Source organism: Patiria miniata, unplaced genomic scaffold, assembly GCF_015706575.1.
Source record: "Patiria miniata isolate m_02_andy unplaced genomic scaffold, ASM1570657v1 HiC_scaffold_24, whole genome shotgun sequence".
NCBI classification, from domain to species: domain Eukaryota; kingdom Metazoa; phylum Echinodermata; class Asteroidea; order Valvatida; family Asterinidae; genus Patiria; species Patiria miniata.
The window spans coordinates 12,482,946-12,501,733 of NW_024037063.1; the positions used below are offsets into that span (position 1 = coordinate 12,482,946).

The window sequence follows — 18,788 nt, forward strand, 5'->3', positions numbered from 1 at the left end:
ATTGTCTCAATCACACACGTTCTGAAGACATAACTGTTATAAGACAGGAACATGTACGATATTACAGAACGTACCGATTATCAAAAATGGGACCAATCACTACAGAAAACAATCTTAAAAGTTTAACGATTTTCTACATAATGCAAAGTAGGCCTTTAACAATTTCCCCAAAACAAATAATATAATCTGATTGTCTATTTTACATAATGATTGATTGTCAGCTAGTAAGTTTTTTATTTAATTTTTTTAAATTTTTTTCACACTTTTTATTTTCTTTCCATTTTTTTTTTTTTTTTACAAAATAGCATTGGGCTGATAAAGTCCAGGAGAAAATATGGAGTGAGTAACTTTCCTAATACACAAACGCGCAAGTGTTTGTAAAAAAAAAAATGTGGTTTTTGACACATTTTATAGCTACAATCGCTAGATACAGGGGCAGTACTGAGCCATATTTTTGTACATCCAATTTATCACCTCAATTTGCTTCTTCTTTTTTTTTCTTCTCAAAAATGGCAGCAAATTTTTTTTCCACATCTGGCTATAATTTTACAAAGTACATATAAACTGTATATGTACCCTGAACATAATGCTTCAAATTTACATCATATGTACACAACTCTGTACTATTTAAAAAAAAAAAAAAAAAAAAAAGAAGGAAAAAACCTACTTGAACCAACTGGAAAACCAAATTATACACTTAATTGTTCAACTGAGTTTTCTGTTATAAGTTAAACAGTTCAAAAAAATATTCATCTCAATTACAAAGTAAAACAGTGAACCTTTTGCTTTCTTGAAAAATGACTCCAAAAACATGTGACACTTTTTGAAATGTTTTGTTTCAAAACAAAAACAAAAAAACTTATTTAAATTAGGCTTTTGTGATCAACTCTTTGACATGGAAGAAAACAACTTTTTTCCCCCATTTCAGCTTTTATTTTACAGATATACAGCCAAAAAATCATTCTGCTACTTGATAACTTTTTCGACGGCCGAGAAACAATCTCGACCAAATATCGGTGCGACTAACAAAACTGCCAAACCCTTTGACAATGTCCCGAGTGGATCAAATCCACCAATCACAGAACCAGGTTTGTCAAAGAAAGGCAGATATCTTGAACAGGGGTGCAATTTTGACTACACTACTCACGCATTATACATATGTATATCAGCTAACATTATACAAGTGCTGTTTTAGACAGGTAAGCACCAGTATTTTTTTTTCTCCATTTGCCGGCCAGCGTTGCGGCCATTAAACTGGCCACCTTCAGTTTATAACTTGGCGGCCAACTGGACCTAATCACTACAGTCAGTGTTCTGGAGTCTGGTGCAAACTTGTAAAGATTGGTTACTTCTCGGGTTTCGTGGGCGGTATGGCCGAGGCTGTTTGGGTATATGGATGGCCAGCAAAAGGGCTGGTAAACTGGCCGGTAAAGCGGCTGGTAAAATCGGCCACCACCTCCTTGGCCTTTGGCTTGGCTTGGCTTGGCTTTCTCTACGTCTCCAAGTTGCAAGTGCCGGGGTATGGGTTTAGGAAAGCTGCAGTTGCTTGTAGGGAATCTTTGATTCGTATCATTCCTAAACTTTTCCAGTAAGCAGGCAACACTATGTCATGTGAAGTCAGTGATAATTTACAGGCCATTTTCTACCTGCTAGTTGGCTGGTAAGATGGCCCGTTGCCTCATAGGTTTGATGTATTCCAATCAACTTGGCGGACAGTTGGACGAATTGCACAAGCCACACTGGCTTGCAAGTTTACCAGCCGGACAGCTGAAATTCATACGGTCCACAAACTATAAAATGGAACGACCACAAGTCCAAAAACTATCTTGGATTCGGCTTGTTGGTTGGGCAGTTGCACGGCAGTAGATCTGCTTCATATCCTGGTTACGGGTCACAGGCCACCGGCCACCAAAACTGGCTTGTAATCTGGCCTTGGCTGCCAACTATAACAACTCTCACAGAGTTTGTTACATCGCCCTAATATTTATGACATCCTGTGTTGTTGCAGGTGTACAGGCAGATGTAGCGACGTCTTGCAGAGAGTACATCACATTACATGTGAATGAGAACTCACATCCACACGTGTCTCTGTTTAAACACCCAGAGTCCGGTAAACTCAGAGTCCGGTAAACTCAATGCATTTATACACAACAGTCCTGTAACTTTTGTAGATTACAAAAAAAAAGCCTCAACTTCTTTTGACAGCCAAAAAAAAATTGTAAACGGCTGCAGATGATACTAGTCTCCACACCCGGCAGAAATTCCAATATAGCTATCTACAGGCAGCTAGTTGCTCCTCCAGCCGTTCTTATACTAGCGTCTCCTCGGACTGCTCCAGGTGGGAGCGGATGGACTGGATGCCCTTCATGATCTTCTTCTGGTGACCCACCAGATTGACGCCCAGTCTGGGCAGGTCGCCCTGGGACAGGCGAGCGATGTCTTCCAGGCGGACGTAGCCGGCTTGGGAGAAGGTGTCCTTGTACCGGCCCATCTTGATGCTCTCCAGCCAGTCCGGGACCGAGCGGATCTGGCTCAGGTCGGTGAAGCTGTTGTTCATCTGGTTGACCCTGCACATGCAAAGAAAAAAATTGAGGGCCATTTAAATAAAACTAGGTAATACTAATAGGAATCCTCAGAAGTCAGCTTGGGCCAAGTTCGGGCAAGGACTATTAGTCGACTAGTGGTTGATTTGTGATGTACCTTACGCCTGCGCACTAATATCAACGTGCGAACGTCTCTAGTCAAACGCTGGTCAAAATGTCATTGCAAAACTTCTGGATCCTGGCTCTCTGCTAGTGTTATGAATGCGCGCGGCTATTGGTTACCAGCGATTCAACCAGCCCCAGTTGGTTGGTTCCAAGTAGTCGACTAACATAGTCAACCACCGTCGACTAGACAGAGTTCGGGCAAACATTAGTCGGACTATGGTTAACTATAGTCCTTGCGCGAACTTGGCCTTTGTGTCCCACAGGACATCATTTTTTAGTCTTCGTACTGCCACTTATGATGATGTATCATGGCCTTTAAAGGTACAGTCCATCATTTGTCATTTGTGCATTTTGTTCGTTTGAAGCAACAAAAGTGCTCAAAATCTAAAGAAGGGTGCTGAACAACTAACCCGATGAAGTTTCAGCTCAGCTTCAGTTGTATATTTTGAGAAAAACAACATTCTAGGATCTCAATTTCAAATCAAATGTTGCTGAATCATGTTTTGAGTTAGGCCAGAATTCAGCGTCAGAGACACATTATCACCGAGCCGACTAAGCTACGCACTGATCCAACGAATTATAGCAACCACGTGTGTGTATGCGTCGTTTCAACCCTTGCGCGCGCTTCGCTGAAAAGAAAAAAAACTACTAACGGAAATTTCCAATGTCAGTTACTTTTTGGATAGGCCTTCTTTCGTTGATTTCTTCACAATGACATGAATGACAGCATGCCAGAAAGAATAATTTCACAGGGAGTTTAGTTCCCTTACTATCTTTCAACCAAGTATGTTTTGCAACAATAATTTCATCAGTTATTTTTGGATAGCTGCAAATGATGGACTGTAGCTTTAAACATTTTTCATGCAAACACAAATTTCATTTTTCATGTACAAACAATGATGCCACCTCAGACAAAAGCTTCTGCATTTCAGCTGCTTCAACATAAAATGTTGCGAGAAATGTTTTGTTCTTCGCTTTGGTCAATTTTAGAACAAGTTTGCCATCAAGGTCTTTCGCTGTTTACATTTTTGCCTTTGCTTAAAAAAAGTCCTGTATGTTTTCGTCGTCCGTTTTACACTCCCATTCCTTACATCCCCCTACATATTTGCCTGCTATTTCATGATGAAATATTCTACTTCCTATAACTTGCTGGTTTGACTCCCACAAACCCAATTCCATTTTTTGCCTGCCACTTTTTTTTTACGGGTCTTGCACTTACCCAGCCTTGGCTAGGGGCCGGAGGGCGTGTGGGTTCCTAGTCAGGCGCTCCAGCGTGGAGACAATGGTGGAGAAGGTCGGACGATGGTTGCGGTCCTTCTGCCAGCAATCCAGCATGAGCTGATGGAGGGCCTCGGGGCAGTCCATAGGGGGCGGCAGGCGGTAACCCTTGTCCACGGCACGGATCACCTTACCAATTTAAAAAAAAAAGAATAATTACTTGAAGAAAAAAAAGGAGTAACTACAGCAGGAACTTTTGAGCCAGTGTAATCTGGTCTCTTCCCTGGCACCAATTTATGCTCCAGGGTGGAGAGAGGCAATTGTAGTAAAGTGTCTTGCCCAAGAACACAAGCACCATGATCCCTGTCAAGATTCAAACCCACATACCATGGCACATGGTATGGTCCCTTCAAATAGTTTATCCACAAACCTCCCAAGTTGTACTTTCTACCATGCAAAGTACAAATCTCACTTTGCCGAGACAGACCCTGTAACTTACATCTTGGTTGGGCCAGTTCCAGTAGGGTCTCTCTCCGTAGGACATGATCTCCCACATGACAATGCCATAACTCCAGACGTCGCTAGCCGAGGTGAACTTCTTGAAAGCGATGGCCTCAGGGGCTGTCCATCGGATGGGGATCTTACCTCCCTGACAATGACGCAAGAAAAACACCTTTTAAACCAGATCAAGGATTGGTTTTAACTCAAATTATGGCTGTGCCATTTTTATATTATTCACCTGCTAAAATTATAGAGTGGAAAGCATTTTTCACTGCGTTCAATTGGCTTTCACAAAACTACACCAGAATCGATATTGGTATCTTGAAATCAGAGTCATAGCTTGGCCTACACAGGATAAAATTCAGCTTGGACATCCGATCATTTCCGACCATTAACAGTCCAAACAAAGCCTACATGTTACACTACGAGTGTACAGTGATGCCTCAAACTAGACCAATCTCGTCCATTGTGTTTGGGTGGTTTTCTGTGTCTTATTTCGCGTTCTGCCATCCAATGATTTTTTAAGACGATTTTTTCACTGTGATTTTGTTTTAGCTGTTTAATCACATTGCATGTGTGACGTACCTTGGTTTCGTAGGCTCCTTCGTGTTTTCGTCGCGACAGTCCGAAGTCGGCCACTTTGCAGACCAGAGTGCTGCTGACGAGGATGTTACGCGCGGCCAGGTCACGGTGCACAAAGTTCATCTCAGAGAGGTAACGCATGCCCGAGGCGATGCCACGCATCATGCAGATCAGCTGGGGAACTGAGAATTTGCCGTCATTCTCCTAAAATGGAAGAAGGGAAAAAAATGATTGGAAAATGCCAAATTCAGTTTATTTTAAGCAAGTTCAATTTTACAAGATTGTTTTGGCGAGGAAGCTAATGCAAGAACGAACCCATGACACGAAGAAGAGTAAACACCACAAAATGTTTCAAGTCTGGCAAATTTTGCTGCAAATATTTTAAGCCTTAAAGTTGTTTGGCATTCACTTTCTTATGAATATGTTCTTGTTTCTACGTTTCTTTAGTTTGCCAGCAAATACAGTCAATGTTCACTTTTGAGGAATTTCTGGTTTTATTATCAGAAAAAAATATAAAAAGACAAAAACATTAGGGGCAGCCTACGAAACCTTTGCATCTTTGAAGGAGATTCTCTTAGTCACTTAGCCCCAAAAAGAGAAACAACAAAAACCAACAAACACAGAAGTGGTGTGAAGCATTTCAAACTCTGCAGACTACTTTCCTTTTGGGGCATTCTATAAATTCAGGGTCCAAAGTGTGACAATTTTCCTGTCCCCGTTTAACTCTGAACTTTGTAATTTGCCATCCAAGTATCATTAAGAATGACTTCAAATGGTGTTTTATTTGTTGGGTAGGTAGTTTGCTATTCATAATCACTCTTGGAGGATGACTGCATTAAGGAGTGCATCAGAATAATACAATCATAGATGTCAGATGTAACAGGGACAGGGAAAAGACTGGACCTCAAATTTAAAGAATGACCCATGTACAAATATGCATTTCAAGTTGCTTCCTTCAGAATCCCAAAAGACGCCTTTAAAGGTGCACTCCGGTCTGACCAACCTTCAGGAAAGTGTCCAGAGATCGGTTCTCCATGTACTCAGTCACGATCATGGCCGGTCTGGTGCGGGTCACGACCCCCAGCAGCTCGATGACGTTGGGGTCGTCAAACTGACCCATGATGGAGGCCTCCGACAGGAAGTCGGCGCGGTCTTTGTCCGAGGCGCCGGTCTTGAGGGTCTTGACGGCCACTTTGCGGGTGGACTTGTCCGGCATGAGCATCAGGCCCGAGCAGACGTCGCCAAACTCGCCTGGGGGGGGGGGGGGAATACAACCAAGCTCGGGGTAACATTTTAACAAATTTTTGAGTGAAAAAGCCAGCCTTTTTTTAAAACCAGTTCATACTCCACTTGAACTTGACAACAATTTCATGACGTCAACAATCAAAGTGCCAATATGACGTTTGCCATCACCTTAACGAATTCGCTTCGCACTGAAATTCGTGTGAAGTATGAATGGGCCTCTAGGCTGGGTCTAAAAGGAGAATTTTGTTTTTTTGTCAATGATTATGGTAATATAATATAGCTTGTGTATTTGAACAGAGCTGATTCAGATATGACCTTATTGACACTCCTCGTGGATGTACTTCTAGAGTCAGTCACTCAAGAGGACGACCCATGATTGATAAAGTATTATTTTTAAGTATCAAGGGAAGATTTGTTTTTAGATCTCCAAGTGTTGACGGAAAGATGTAGCCAGACAAACTGACAAGCATACCTTACCGTCACGGCATATTTTAATGGGCCTGATAAGCAGAAACAAATATCGCTTGTCAGATTTTTGTGCTTGGCAACCGTCAGCGGAGAACCGGTCACGAGAGGGTATTCATACCATGATATTTTGGCTGGTAATAATTTGTTTTTTAAACAAATATTAATTCTGCTTGGATTTTTTTCCCACGTAGGCATCAACTTTTTCCAATAATGACCTCTTGGTAAAAACCCTATGCTTATGCAATGTACAATGTACAAGAACATTAGATAATGCTTTTGTGACAAAACCCCACTGTAGACACATATTGTGCTGACAGTCAAGTTTTACTATGCTCTCGAGGACAATGCTTTGTGTTTCCCTTTGTCCCTGTAATATAGCACTCTCCCACAGACTAAGCACACAAACTTACTACAGAGGAGCGTTTCCAACAAAAGACCCAACGCCCGAGGACTGAAAGGATCTGTTGTTCTCCCTTTGTGTGTCGGTCCTCGGGGGTTATGTAAAACACATTACGGGTGATAGCACGTTTGTTCATGGTGTAAATCAAGGATTTTCTTTAGTTCCTCTTCCCTTTTCTTTGTTTTTAACTTTTTCACAACAGCTCTCACTGGTTTTGTAAACGTTTTCTAATCGAGGTCATCCTCGATTTGGTTCGTGTCTTCGATTCACCGATGATGTTGCACGTATGTGTCCTCGATTTACACCATAAACAAACGCACAGCTAAGCACAGGTAACACGTGAAGTATGTGCGATTAATTCAATTCTGAGTGCACGCAAATCTGTATCCTGCTTTGTGAGAGCACCAGGCCTATGGTGGCAGTGTGTTTGAAGTCCCCACCCCCAACCCAACTCTTTGAATGTGACCGAGTGATGAGACACTTGGCGATGGAGTCCAGTAATGGTGACATTGTGTCTTACCTCCACCAATGACGTCCAGAATGCGGATACAGCTGGCGTCAATCTCCGTGGCAAACTCTCTGACGGCCTGGACTGGATCCTCGTAAGTGAAAGGGTCAATGTAGGTACGGGCTTTGCCGATGTGGGGCAGGATCACGGCTACAGATAAAGAAGACAAAGTAGAGGAATTTTGAGAATTAGACAAGTTGCTCTTTTTAGTACCTTTAAGAAAACTCAAGTTATTACATGAAGAGTCCTCGTCATGCTGATTGATGGAGACTGGAGTTCTCTGTCAAAAAAAATTAGGTAGGCCTGTGGGAAATTCTTGTGCTGAGATCATAATATTGAGAAAAATAAATAAAATGGAACTTTACGTAGCTTGAGAAAGGAAATGGTACAGTATAGAAGGTCTCTAATTGAACGGAACAACAATGAACATTCCATTATTATAACACACATATCCTCTTTGGCTCCGAAAGTTTTATGAACAAAACAGAACAAACGTTTGTGAACCTGAATGTGTTGGTCATCTTGGCATTCTACCGTGGTTAGCAGTTTATCTGCCGAGCACAAATTCAGCTTAGAACCAGCTGAGTACAGTGCCATGAAATTACAGACAACAATTTTGTGGGCTTTTTCGTGCTTACAAAGTTTTTGCTGTTAAGCAGCTCAGCAAGTTTGTCATTTGAAAAGAAAGTTATTTAAGATGTCTTCTCATCACTGCTGAAGACTCAACACTGATCTGGTCTTACTGTACCCATGCAGCTGCTTAACCACTTATTAAAAAATCTGAAAAGAAACATCTGCCTCTCTGAAATTGTCAAAAAGTGCACAAACATATCATAACAGTGCTTGTCACCAGAGAACAGAGTCAACGATATGTCAGGAAACATCGTATTTGTTTGTCAGAATTTGCCGAACCGCTGAATACAAAATACTGGATGGCACAATAGCACAAGAAGTCCCTGATGGGGTCCCTCGAAAGACTTCAAAGGCTTGTTTCGAAAGCGAAATACATTTCCTAGGGTTTGGCGCCCCCGGGTGACTGCGCGGCCTATAGATCGCTGCTTCCGCGGAAAACACTAAAGAGTGATAGAGGAAAGATCGCTCTTCTTCGCAAGTAAAAGGGAAAAGAAAAAACGCATATCCGACAGCAAAAATTGGGGGAATAATGCAGACGGGGGTTGAAATTCCGAGAGAGATGTCAAGCAACAATCAACTTTGATCGTATATCTTTTCCCTTCTCTCTTCTTATCCCCGGAGCGAACGACACGGATTCTATTGACGGGCATTTCCAATCGGACAATGGGGGAAACGGATTGCAGGTGGTGAGTCTTTTGTCCGACGGAATAACCTCCTTGACAGCTGAACACAAAGAAAAAGAAACCTTTTTCCTTTTTTTCTCTGTTTGTTTTCTAATGCCTGTGGCAACTGATCTTCCTCGCCAAATGCAGGAATAAATTTAGATGGATGCCACTGCCTGCTGTTGCACTGACTTCACCAATTTTCTCCGCTGTGCAAGTACCAAAAACGACACAAAATATTTGTCTTGTTCCTCAATTTGTGGTTCACTTGTTAATACTAACGGCCTAAGGGAGACGCACCATTTTCACAAACAAACAAATCAGACATAAAGTTCAATTCCATCAAGAAATTTTACATTATTAGAAAATTTACCTTCTCCGTTAGGGCCATTGGAATAAATCATTCCGTTTGCTATGGGCGGCACCTCCTTTTTCCTGTTTGAAGAAAACAAATTTTCCAAATTCAGTTTTTATTCCGTAACACATGCTTGCTATAAAGCGAATTGCTGTATCAACCCTTAGGAAGAAAGGAACATGGATATTTTTTCATTAGGGGTTCATTTCACAAAATAATTTTCACACAAAAACTGCTAAGCGTACTGTTGCCACACTAAGCACAAGCAAGGTGTGTATTACTTGCGTTATCTGCATTTGGCAAAGATTAAGTTATTTGGTTAAAACTGTTTCATATTTTTTGGCACTTGTTAGATGTTTGTACTTATAATACAGAGTTTTGTTCCAACGCAAGGAGAATTTTGGTTATTTTTTAAAAGATCATTAGACTTAGGAGTAATATTTGACAAAAAAGCAGTCAGATGGGTTATATTTTTCAAAGAAATGATTGGGTAAAATAGCAAGCTGATATTACGAACAATTAACAATAACTGTACAGCTTTTCAGAAATATCCACACAAATGCTGTCGACCGAACTGCACGACGCATTTTGTAATTCTGCCCCACTATTTAAGCTACATGTATGAGGCTTTTAGGAAAGCAAAGCATACAATTTGAAATACGCGAAAAGTCTTCACCACCAAGAATCAACAAACTCCACGCCGGGTGCAGGCAAACAATTTTGACCAATCAGAGGCTGCCATTCAGTACATTAAATCTTCAAACTTTGATACTTGGAATTTCGTAAATTCAATGAAAATTTCCTTTGCCAAATTTATCCTTTATCAATACACAATGCTCAGTGCTTTCAAATTGTGTATCAATATAAAAAAATACAGCTTTTGGATGTACATTCAAATTGATATATTTGTGCCTGAAAAAAAAAACCACTTTCAGAATTAAACAAAAAGCACTTGCACTGCTTGTTCTACTTCCATAACATCATCAGACATTCAAGTCACGGAAGATGTAAACAAAGGTCAAGTAAAGTGTTGAGTGCGTTATTCTTTGATACAACGCAGCAGGCCGACTCGCAACAGTGGGGAAAAAACACAGGCTGCAAAGACACTCTTGTTTTTTAAGAAAGCCCTCAAAACAACCCCCGAAACAGTTCCATTGCGGTTTGCCCTGCTTTCTTAATTGGGTGGAGAGGACGAAAGGACCAAAGATTTACAGTAAATTTTAAACTGCAAATGCTTTCTCTTTGGCTTTTGAACTTTCTTAAGGAGCCTGTAACATATACGCATTTAAACAGATATTACTGCAATTATTTGAAAGAAGGATTAATCCATTACATTAAGTACTTCAATGGAAGATCAAATTAGAAGAAATGGATGAACCAAATCCATGGTGATTACAAAAATGTATGAAATTAACAGTAATGCAAGATCAGTTTAATTTTCATGGAGAACACACATTGTGTAAAATGTACTTATTGCATTATTTTATTAACTTGCTGCTATGTGTATTTTTTTTAAAATGAAGCAAAATTTGCCATTATGGAGTAATCTGTGTGTTCCTCATGAAAAGCCCACTATAATTTTTTAAAACACAATACACAGGAAACAGCTGCAGAAACAAAAAAATTCAAATCAAGTGGCATAAAGCAAAAAATGGGTGGAGTTGAATGACATCACCAAATGAATATGCACATATGCAAATTGTATGCATAAATCTCCATGAGACGACAGGCTTTACAAATGCAACATAAAAGCAATGAGAAAGCCTCACCAAAAAAAAAAAATGCCCCCTGATGTCATAGTTGTCCCTGCACAATGACCAATGAAAAGCTGATGCTGGACATTGCCATGGCAATAATTTCCGTGACAATTGCCCACCAAAAAAAAAAACAAATGTGAAAAGGTGCAAGTGCATATCACCATTAGAATTGTGTTGGGTCCCTTTTACAAACCAAAATAAAATTGACGTATTTAACAAGAGAAATTCTATCAATTTTTTTCTCAAAGATTCGTCTTGCTTTTTTAAATCATTTTTTATCTTCTTTAGAGTTGCCAGTTTTGTTAGTTTGATACTCAACACCATTGGTCTACAATTGCACAGATCAAAGGATGGTAAAATAAAACAACTTCTAAAACAACCCAAAAAATGATGTATACTATAAAATGGCAAAATGGTATCACCCAAAAGACATTTTTTTTTCAAATGGAAAATGATGGGTACGGGAAGAAATCAGAAAACGCAAAAAAGACCTGGACAACTCGACCACAAAACAAACATGTTTTGTTAGTGAAAGAAATCAGTTTTACCCGTTGTTAGGACAGGACGCAATCTTTAGATAAAGCTGGTTAGCCTTGCGCCTGTTAACCATGACGATGGTGGAGAAGATGACAGCCAATGACGACGCCCATAATGTATCGTTAAACGAGTCGGTAGTGAGTCAGTATAAAGAAGAAAGGGGGGAGCAAACCAGAGTGAGTGAGAAGTGAGTGAGTAACGAGCAAATGAGTTAGGTGAAGGAAGGGAGGGTGGGGGAGTTGGGGTGAGATGAGTATGATGAAATGACGGGAAGCAAAAAAGGGAAGGATAAATAAGCGTGAGGTGTGTCGCATCTACATTCTCAAAAAAAATAGACCCCTGGTCGCTCAGCTTCTTGGAGAACTCTCGTTGAAAACATTTTCCAGTTGTCAACAAAAATGGTGTTTTGGAAAAATAAGGATAAGACGCGAACACACTTCAAGCAAAATCACCCGATCCTTGGGAGAGGTCAAAAGGTCAGAGTTCAAGGGTTACAAACTGGACATACAGGCAGGATAGGGGGCAGCAAACATGTTGAACACGGTCCCAGCCAGAAAAGTATATCACGACAAAAATGAACACCACCATGACAATATGAGCTAGTACCATTTGCAAGGCAAACTCAAACAAATAAATAGATAAGTAAATAAAGCAGATTTTATTTTATTTCAGTTTTGGCGGTCGATTACTGAGCACATGGAAAGGAAATAGTCAACCAAAATTTAGCAGAAAATGTGATTTACCCGGAGCTTTGAAAATGATAGAGCTGAGATTGTTCTAATGACCAAATGAAAAAGTTTGTTTGAAGTTTGTTGTCTGGTCACCAAATCTTAGTAATTCTTTGAGGCGCATTAATTTGAATCTGATTTTCGATCGGTTTGCTTTCCTTTTCTATATTTGTTCCTGAATATTTTTGTACTTTTTTCTTTAGTCGTTTCATTTTTGTGTCAACAAATGAGAAGAGAACAAATAAAACCCCATTATTTTATGAAAAACAATTTTTGTTACCTTTCTCCAATTACAAACTTTTTGCAAATGTTTTTTAACATGACTTGTTTTCTTCCTTTTTGAAATTTGGCCTCCCTTTTTCAAAGAAATTTCGGCATTGAATGACCCTCTTTGTCCCAAAGATTGAATTTCTTTCCTGTTACCCTACTTTCTTGTCTGCGTATATTGATGTTTCTCCCTAACTTTAATGTCAAGATTTTTTTGAAGTCGCAACCTCAGAGAATTACTCGATGCTGAATGATGATGCAAACCAACCCAAATGAAATGTGTAAGTCCTCCCGAATGCCCTCTGCAGCTGCAAGCAAACCCTAATACTCTTAATGGACTCTTCCAACAATGCTCAAAACACTGTGTCAAAATGGACTAGTCTATTCTACAAGAGGGTGTTAACAGGTTTTTTTAAAATCTAGTATCAGTCTACATGTAGAGTTTAATTTGTCAAATAGCAGAGATTTTGTTTCAGTTTTCATGATGTGGAAGAGGTCCATTTTTGTTACTCTGAAAAGTGGGATAACCTTTATAATGGCAAGCTTTATTTCATTAGCAACTTTTGTTATCTTTACGGTGTTTTTTTTATAAAGATTACCTAATGGAACTGTACTTAATGTCCGCCATATCTCGCCGGAGGTTGTATATGAAACGCCTGAGCAACGGAAAAAAGGAATACATACATGCAAGAAGGAAAACAAGAAATCAAGAATCACAATAGTTCAAACATAAAAGAGGCACGTTGGCGATAGGGGAAAATAATATCAGAACCACAAAATCTCCTGCGAGACTTTTTGAGTTACTCTAGGATTTTACAAATCTACACTGACAGAAGAACAACATGTTTTTTAGGGGGGGGGGGGACTAATTTAGATGGTTCAAAGAAATGGACGCAGCTTTTTTTTATAAATCAATTTGAAATCGAGGCAAAGGCTGATAGGGGAATCTCTATTAAATAATAACACCAAATATGGAGGGAACTAATATAAGGGACAACAAAACAGCTCCTTCATGATTCTATAGGAATGCTGGGGGAGGGGGATCTCAGGGTGGGGGAGGGGTTGTTTATTAGTAAGAGGAAAATGTGTCAGTCAATGTGATGTGGGGTAGGGTGGGATAGAAGAACTGGAATTTCTCAGGTTGGACCACAGAGGGCGCTGTTTCAATTTTGTTGGAATGCCTGAAGCAGGTCTGAAGTTCACAAAACTTCGCACTCAAAACTGTCTTTGAGTGCGAACGGAAGTCACGTTTTTTTTAAAACTGTATCACAAAACACTGAAATAACAGCGCCCTCTATAGTTGGCCACGCCCACTTCGTCTGACGTGGGCATGGCATACCGACAAGATAACAAGGATCATGCCCTGGTCGAAACAAAGGCAGGAAAGGGTGTGGATATGGGTGGGGTTATTTTGTTAGGAATCAAAACTCGACACAAAAAGGCCGCCATATTTTTTTTTTCAAAATTGATGTCACTCTTGAAACAAGAACTGTGTCCAAAATCAGATTGACTTTATCTGAAACAATGAAGCTTATTTACACTCCCAAGAAATGAAGAAAAATATTCCTTTTTGTCAAACCAGAAAACTTTAATGCTTCCCTTCCCCCAGCCTGTTTCTGATGCGTTCCGAATTTTTTTTGGACAAAAACTCTTTCTAAAGCCTGTCACAAGAAGTATATGGCCACCTTTTTATAATAAAATGTAGTAAAACTAACATTCTTAAAAGTACAAATGTCAATTCTTGAAACAACCACAAGAAATAACAGACTCTGTACACACAAAGTTGGTGACAAATTGTCAATCAGAACGAAGCTTTGTCACTTGTCACTTGGTGTCACTACAATGACACAGTGACAGAGAAAACAACATCAAGAAGAAACTGTGAACTGGTTCCATATCAATAAAAACTAATGTCACAAATTTCAACTGAGCAAATCTACTTATCACAAAAATGACAAGAATTCAAAAAAAAAATCTGAGTTTAATTTTGTCAATTATTTTTTTCTTGACATTAATGGTTGGTGTCCCATTTGTAAATAACATGTATCACACACAATTTGACTTTTCCGGTATAACAAAAAAAAAATTTTGAAACAAGGATAATGGTTTCTGATATACACAATTTGACTTTTCCGGTATAACAAAAAAAAAAATTTGAAACAAGGATAATGGTTTCTGAGTTTCCACAGATGTTGACACAAGACATTCAAGTGTGCAAAATCACCTGAACATGTGCTTTGTAACATTTCCCCCCAAAATTCTCTCAAATGAAAGTGAAAAACTTTCCCAAATATCAGGAGTTTTTCCTCCAACCTTTATTGCACGTTTGCAAGCCACTATCACCATGTAACTCCAGGCTTCAGGGAAAACCAAATTGATGACGGATGACTTCCCACAATATATCTTGGATCACAAGTAGAAATATCATAAACCAGTAGAGACACATTGTTGACTGCCGAAGTACGATCAAAGAAAAAGCACTCTTTAACTAATTGATGTCCAAAACAAAGTTATAGGCATACCATTCATTTTCGTACTCACACATTTCACAGAAACATTTATCACAGTCATGCAATAATGATTAGAACTAACAAGCCAAACCCAAACGCATTACTGTACCTTCTCCAGCAGATCAGCAGGAATATAACGATGGCCACTAGAACCATTATAATGAAGAACGCAGCTACTGCGCCGGCAATAATGGCAGTGTTGTAGATCTGACTCTTACGACCACCTACGAATATATATAAAAAAAAAAAACAGAGATATTAAAATTAAAAGCCCAGATGTGTGCGGAATTAAAGTTTTTCCAAAATGTCATCCAGAAACAAATCCAGGCAAATCGTTTGATTTTTATTCAAAACAATCCTCTTCAAAATATTCCTCTTACTTCGTGAAAAGAGCTTTTCCAGCATTGAAAATCAGAGGAAGTTTATTTTGTCGTGCACGTGCAACGAGGTCGTATTTTCTAAAATGGGCCGTACGTGAAACATGAGTTTCAGAATGTCAAAAGGTTGTATCTCACTTAAAATAACCCGGATGTACACACAAAGTCATTGGACGTCAAGATACGACGTTGTTGCACGGAGCGTATTCGTGCGAGATACGACAGGGGCCAAGTTCGGGCAAGGACCATTAGTCGACTAGTGGTTGATTTGTGACGTACATGTACCTTATAGCAACGTGCGAACGTCTCTAGTCAAACGCTGGTCAAAATGTCATCGCAAAACTTCTGGATCCTGGCTCTCTGCTAGCGTTATGAATGCGCGCGGCTATTGGTTACCAGCGAAGCAACCAACCCCAGTAGGCTGGTTCCAAATAGTCGACTAGCGTAGTCAACCACCGTCGACTAGACAGAGTTCGGCCAAGCGTTAGTCGAACTATGGTTAACTATAGTCCTTGTGCGAACTTGGCCCTGGTTGCAGAATGGAGTTACAACCTTGTTGCACTGACACAATGATTTGGAGAAATCGAGGACCATAGCACAGGGGAAAAAAGGAGGAAATAACTGCTGTATTTCTACGCAAGCAAAAAAAAAAACCACAGTCACCTGCAAGTTTTGCATTTTGACTTCTTATCAAGCAACTTACCGTCAGTGCTTGTCATCAGTGGTGTGCTATACTCTCCCACTCCATCTTTAGTAGTAGCTGCAATCTATTCGAAAAAGAAGTTCATGACAAAATATTCCATTTAATACCCAAATGTTCCTCTCCTGCCTAAAACTTGCAATTTCTGTTACTTTTCTTCTTCAAGGTATATCAGCTACTCTGAAGGACCACCAAAAACAAAAGAACACAAATTGAAAAGTTACTACAAACTATTCACGTCTGACAAGTTTCAGTGGGCCAACCAACTGACGGTTCGAGCTTGTCATGCTCAAGTTCAAAATTAACATGCAACTTAATGATTCATTCAATTGAATACATACATGTAGGTGCATCCATCCCTACAAAAGGTGATTTTGGTTTTTGTGATTGTTATCTTTAAACTATAGAGGAGTGAAGACAACTGTTTTTATATTGATATTGCAGTCTGAGTACTCATCCCCTTTTTCGCCACAGATTCATGAAATATTTATAAAAGACGAAGGGTGGGAGGGGGGGGGGGAGAGAGAAGGGTCCCAAGCATCACAGGATATCCACCCACCCTGCCACGGCCTTCTAGCTCCCACTCCACCCTCCTCCTGTGAATGGAGAAGCTGGTTAACCCTTTAATCAGTGTACTGCCCAAAACAGCCCTGCCTATTGCTCCCTGTAGCGCCCAAAACCTGCCCAAGCACTTTATAGTGTACACTCAGTGAATAAGCACAATGTAGTAAAAAAGATGATTGGTTAAAGGAGTCAGACTTACAGCGAAGACATAGTCCATGCCAGTTTCCAATCCCGTGATGGTGGTGCTCTGGGTTTCCCCGGGTACGGCCTTCTGGTAGTGATATTTACTCTCGTCAACCATCTCCACCGTGGTCCGGTAGCGGATCTGGTAGGTGATGATCTGTCCGTTGGGGAACATGGGGGGCTTCCAGATCAGGCTGATGGAGGTTTCTGTCGAGGTTTCATCATCCACGATGACTGCACGGACGGCCGAGGGAACTGGAGCGAACGAGAGAAAATTCAGGGAAGGAGAACGGAAGTTAGTTTTGAAGGGTTTATACTGTTGTCTTTAAGGCAGACTGAGGCTTGAGCAAAGTTGTAGTCAAAACAAATTTCAAGTTCACAAGTGAACCGGAAGTCAAATCACAAGTCCATCACACGTAAGGTCACAAGTACGAGGAAATGAACAATGACAAAGGAATGCCTTTGTCTCAGTGCACTTGAGTACATGTAACTCGACATTACTGAAGACTAAATAAGTTGTGATTGACTTGGCAACATCTCAGATCTTGAGGACAGAGAAAAACTTCAACTTCACCCAACTTTACTCTTTGACAACCAAATTCTCCAAACATTTCATAAGGCAATGATCAGGTCCTGATATTTCAACAGTTTAAACCGAGGTCTCATTTTTCTTCCAAAAATGTTTTTTCAAACTTAAGTTTCTCTGCATTTATTAGAGGATCTACAGGAGAAAATAACTGAAACTAATCTGCCTTAAAATCCATAACTTCATTTCAAAATGACTGATTTTTTTTCTGTAAAAAGGATCATACAACCTTTAAATTTGATATCAAATCAATTTTTGTATCACTTGCTTTTCAAAAATTAAAGTATAGCCATGTTTTCATTACTTCAGCTAAAGACATTTTCATTCATTCAATGTTAATTTTTTTTACAGACAACATTCTGTGATACAGCAGCTGTCCTCAGGAGCATACAGTTTTTATGATGAGAATGTTGATGGTGCTTTGCAGCGTTTTATGAATCGATCAAAAGCACATGTGAACCTAATCGACTTCGGTGGTGTGTGGCTGTGTGTGTGTTAAAGCCTCGAGGCCGAGTGTGACTTTCCCATCAAAAATTGAGGGCCAGTGAGTTTGCGGCAAGTCGGGGGATTTGAGAAGGGATTTTTATGTTTCCTGGATGAAATTACTTTGTTTTTATGGCAAAATGTTTAAGGAAATGTGCATGTGAAGGACAAGGCATGTAAAAGCATTTTAGAATTGGTTAGCCATTCCCCCCCCTCTTTTTTTGTTGTTTTCGGCAACTCATAAAATTCTGTCTGCTCACCAAGCAAAATTACACATAGTCTGTACTTTTTACTTGCCAAACACAATTCATTTAAAACTTGACAATAATGAGTATGAGTCTCCTGTGCAAGTGAGAATGATGATGATACTACTAAATACACAGATTGTGGGATGGAAATGATAAAGCCTGTCGCACAAACCTAATTCACAGTACCAACGTTTTACTGACACTATTTGAAATCCTACCACTGCCACACTGCAGCAAATTATGAGGTTTGCAAATGTGGGGTCTACATGTTGATAGTGAGTTGTTTTTTTAATGTGACTTTTTCAAGGCTCAATCTGTTTACATTCACCCAAGGAGAACCATTATGGCCGGCTATTGGGACCGGTTTAATGAGCGGGAACCAGCCTTTTGAGACGGGATGGATGGTCGACTTGGCATGGACAAATAAATAATTGTGGGTTATTATCAGTCGTGAAATCCACAATATGTGAAATGAAAATTTCTCCCTTTCTTTTATTTTTCATGTTTAAGGTGGGAGGCAGATTTTTTTCCTTCTCCATTACAATTTGATTGTTTTGGTGATACGTGG

The 18,788-nt window shown here is 39.9% G+C and overlaps 1 protein-coding gene across 1 annotated transcript in view; it reads right to left on the reverse strand.

Moving 5' to 3' along the window:
- Positions 1-251: 251 nt before the first annotated feature.
- Positions 252-18,788, reverse strand: part of LOC119731530 (ephrin type-A receptor 8-like) — a 33,227-nt gene continuing 14,690 nt past the window's right edge. The window contains exons 3-12 of the mRNA XM_038204704.1: positions 16,920-17,158; positions 16,160-16,223; positions 15,189-15,303; positions 9,299-9,360; positions 7,643-7,780; positions 6,013-6,260; positions 5,013-5,213; positions 4,426-4,575; positions 3,928-4,115; positions 252-2,567 (exon numbers count right to left, since the gene is read on the reverse strand). Of these exons, the coding sequence (XP_038060632.1) occupies positions 2,309-2,567; positions 3,928-4,115; positions 4,426-4,575; positions 5,013-5,213; positions 6,013-6,260; positions 7,643-7,780; positions 9,299-9,360; positions 15,189-15,303; positions 16,160-16,223; positions 16,920-17,158 (1,664 nt within the window). The 3' untranslated portion in view covers positions 252-2,308. The remainder of the gene's footprint in view (positions 2,568-3,927; positions 4,116-4,425; positions 4,576-5,012; positions 5,214-6,012; positions 6,261-7,642; positions 7,781-9,298; positions 9,361-15,188; positions 15,304-16,159; positions 16,224-16,919; positions 17,159-18,788) is intronic.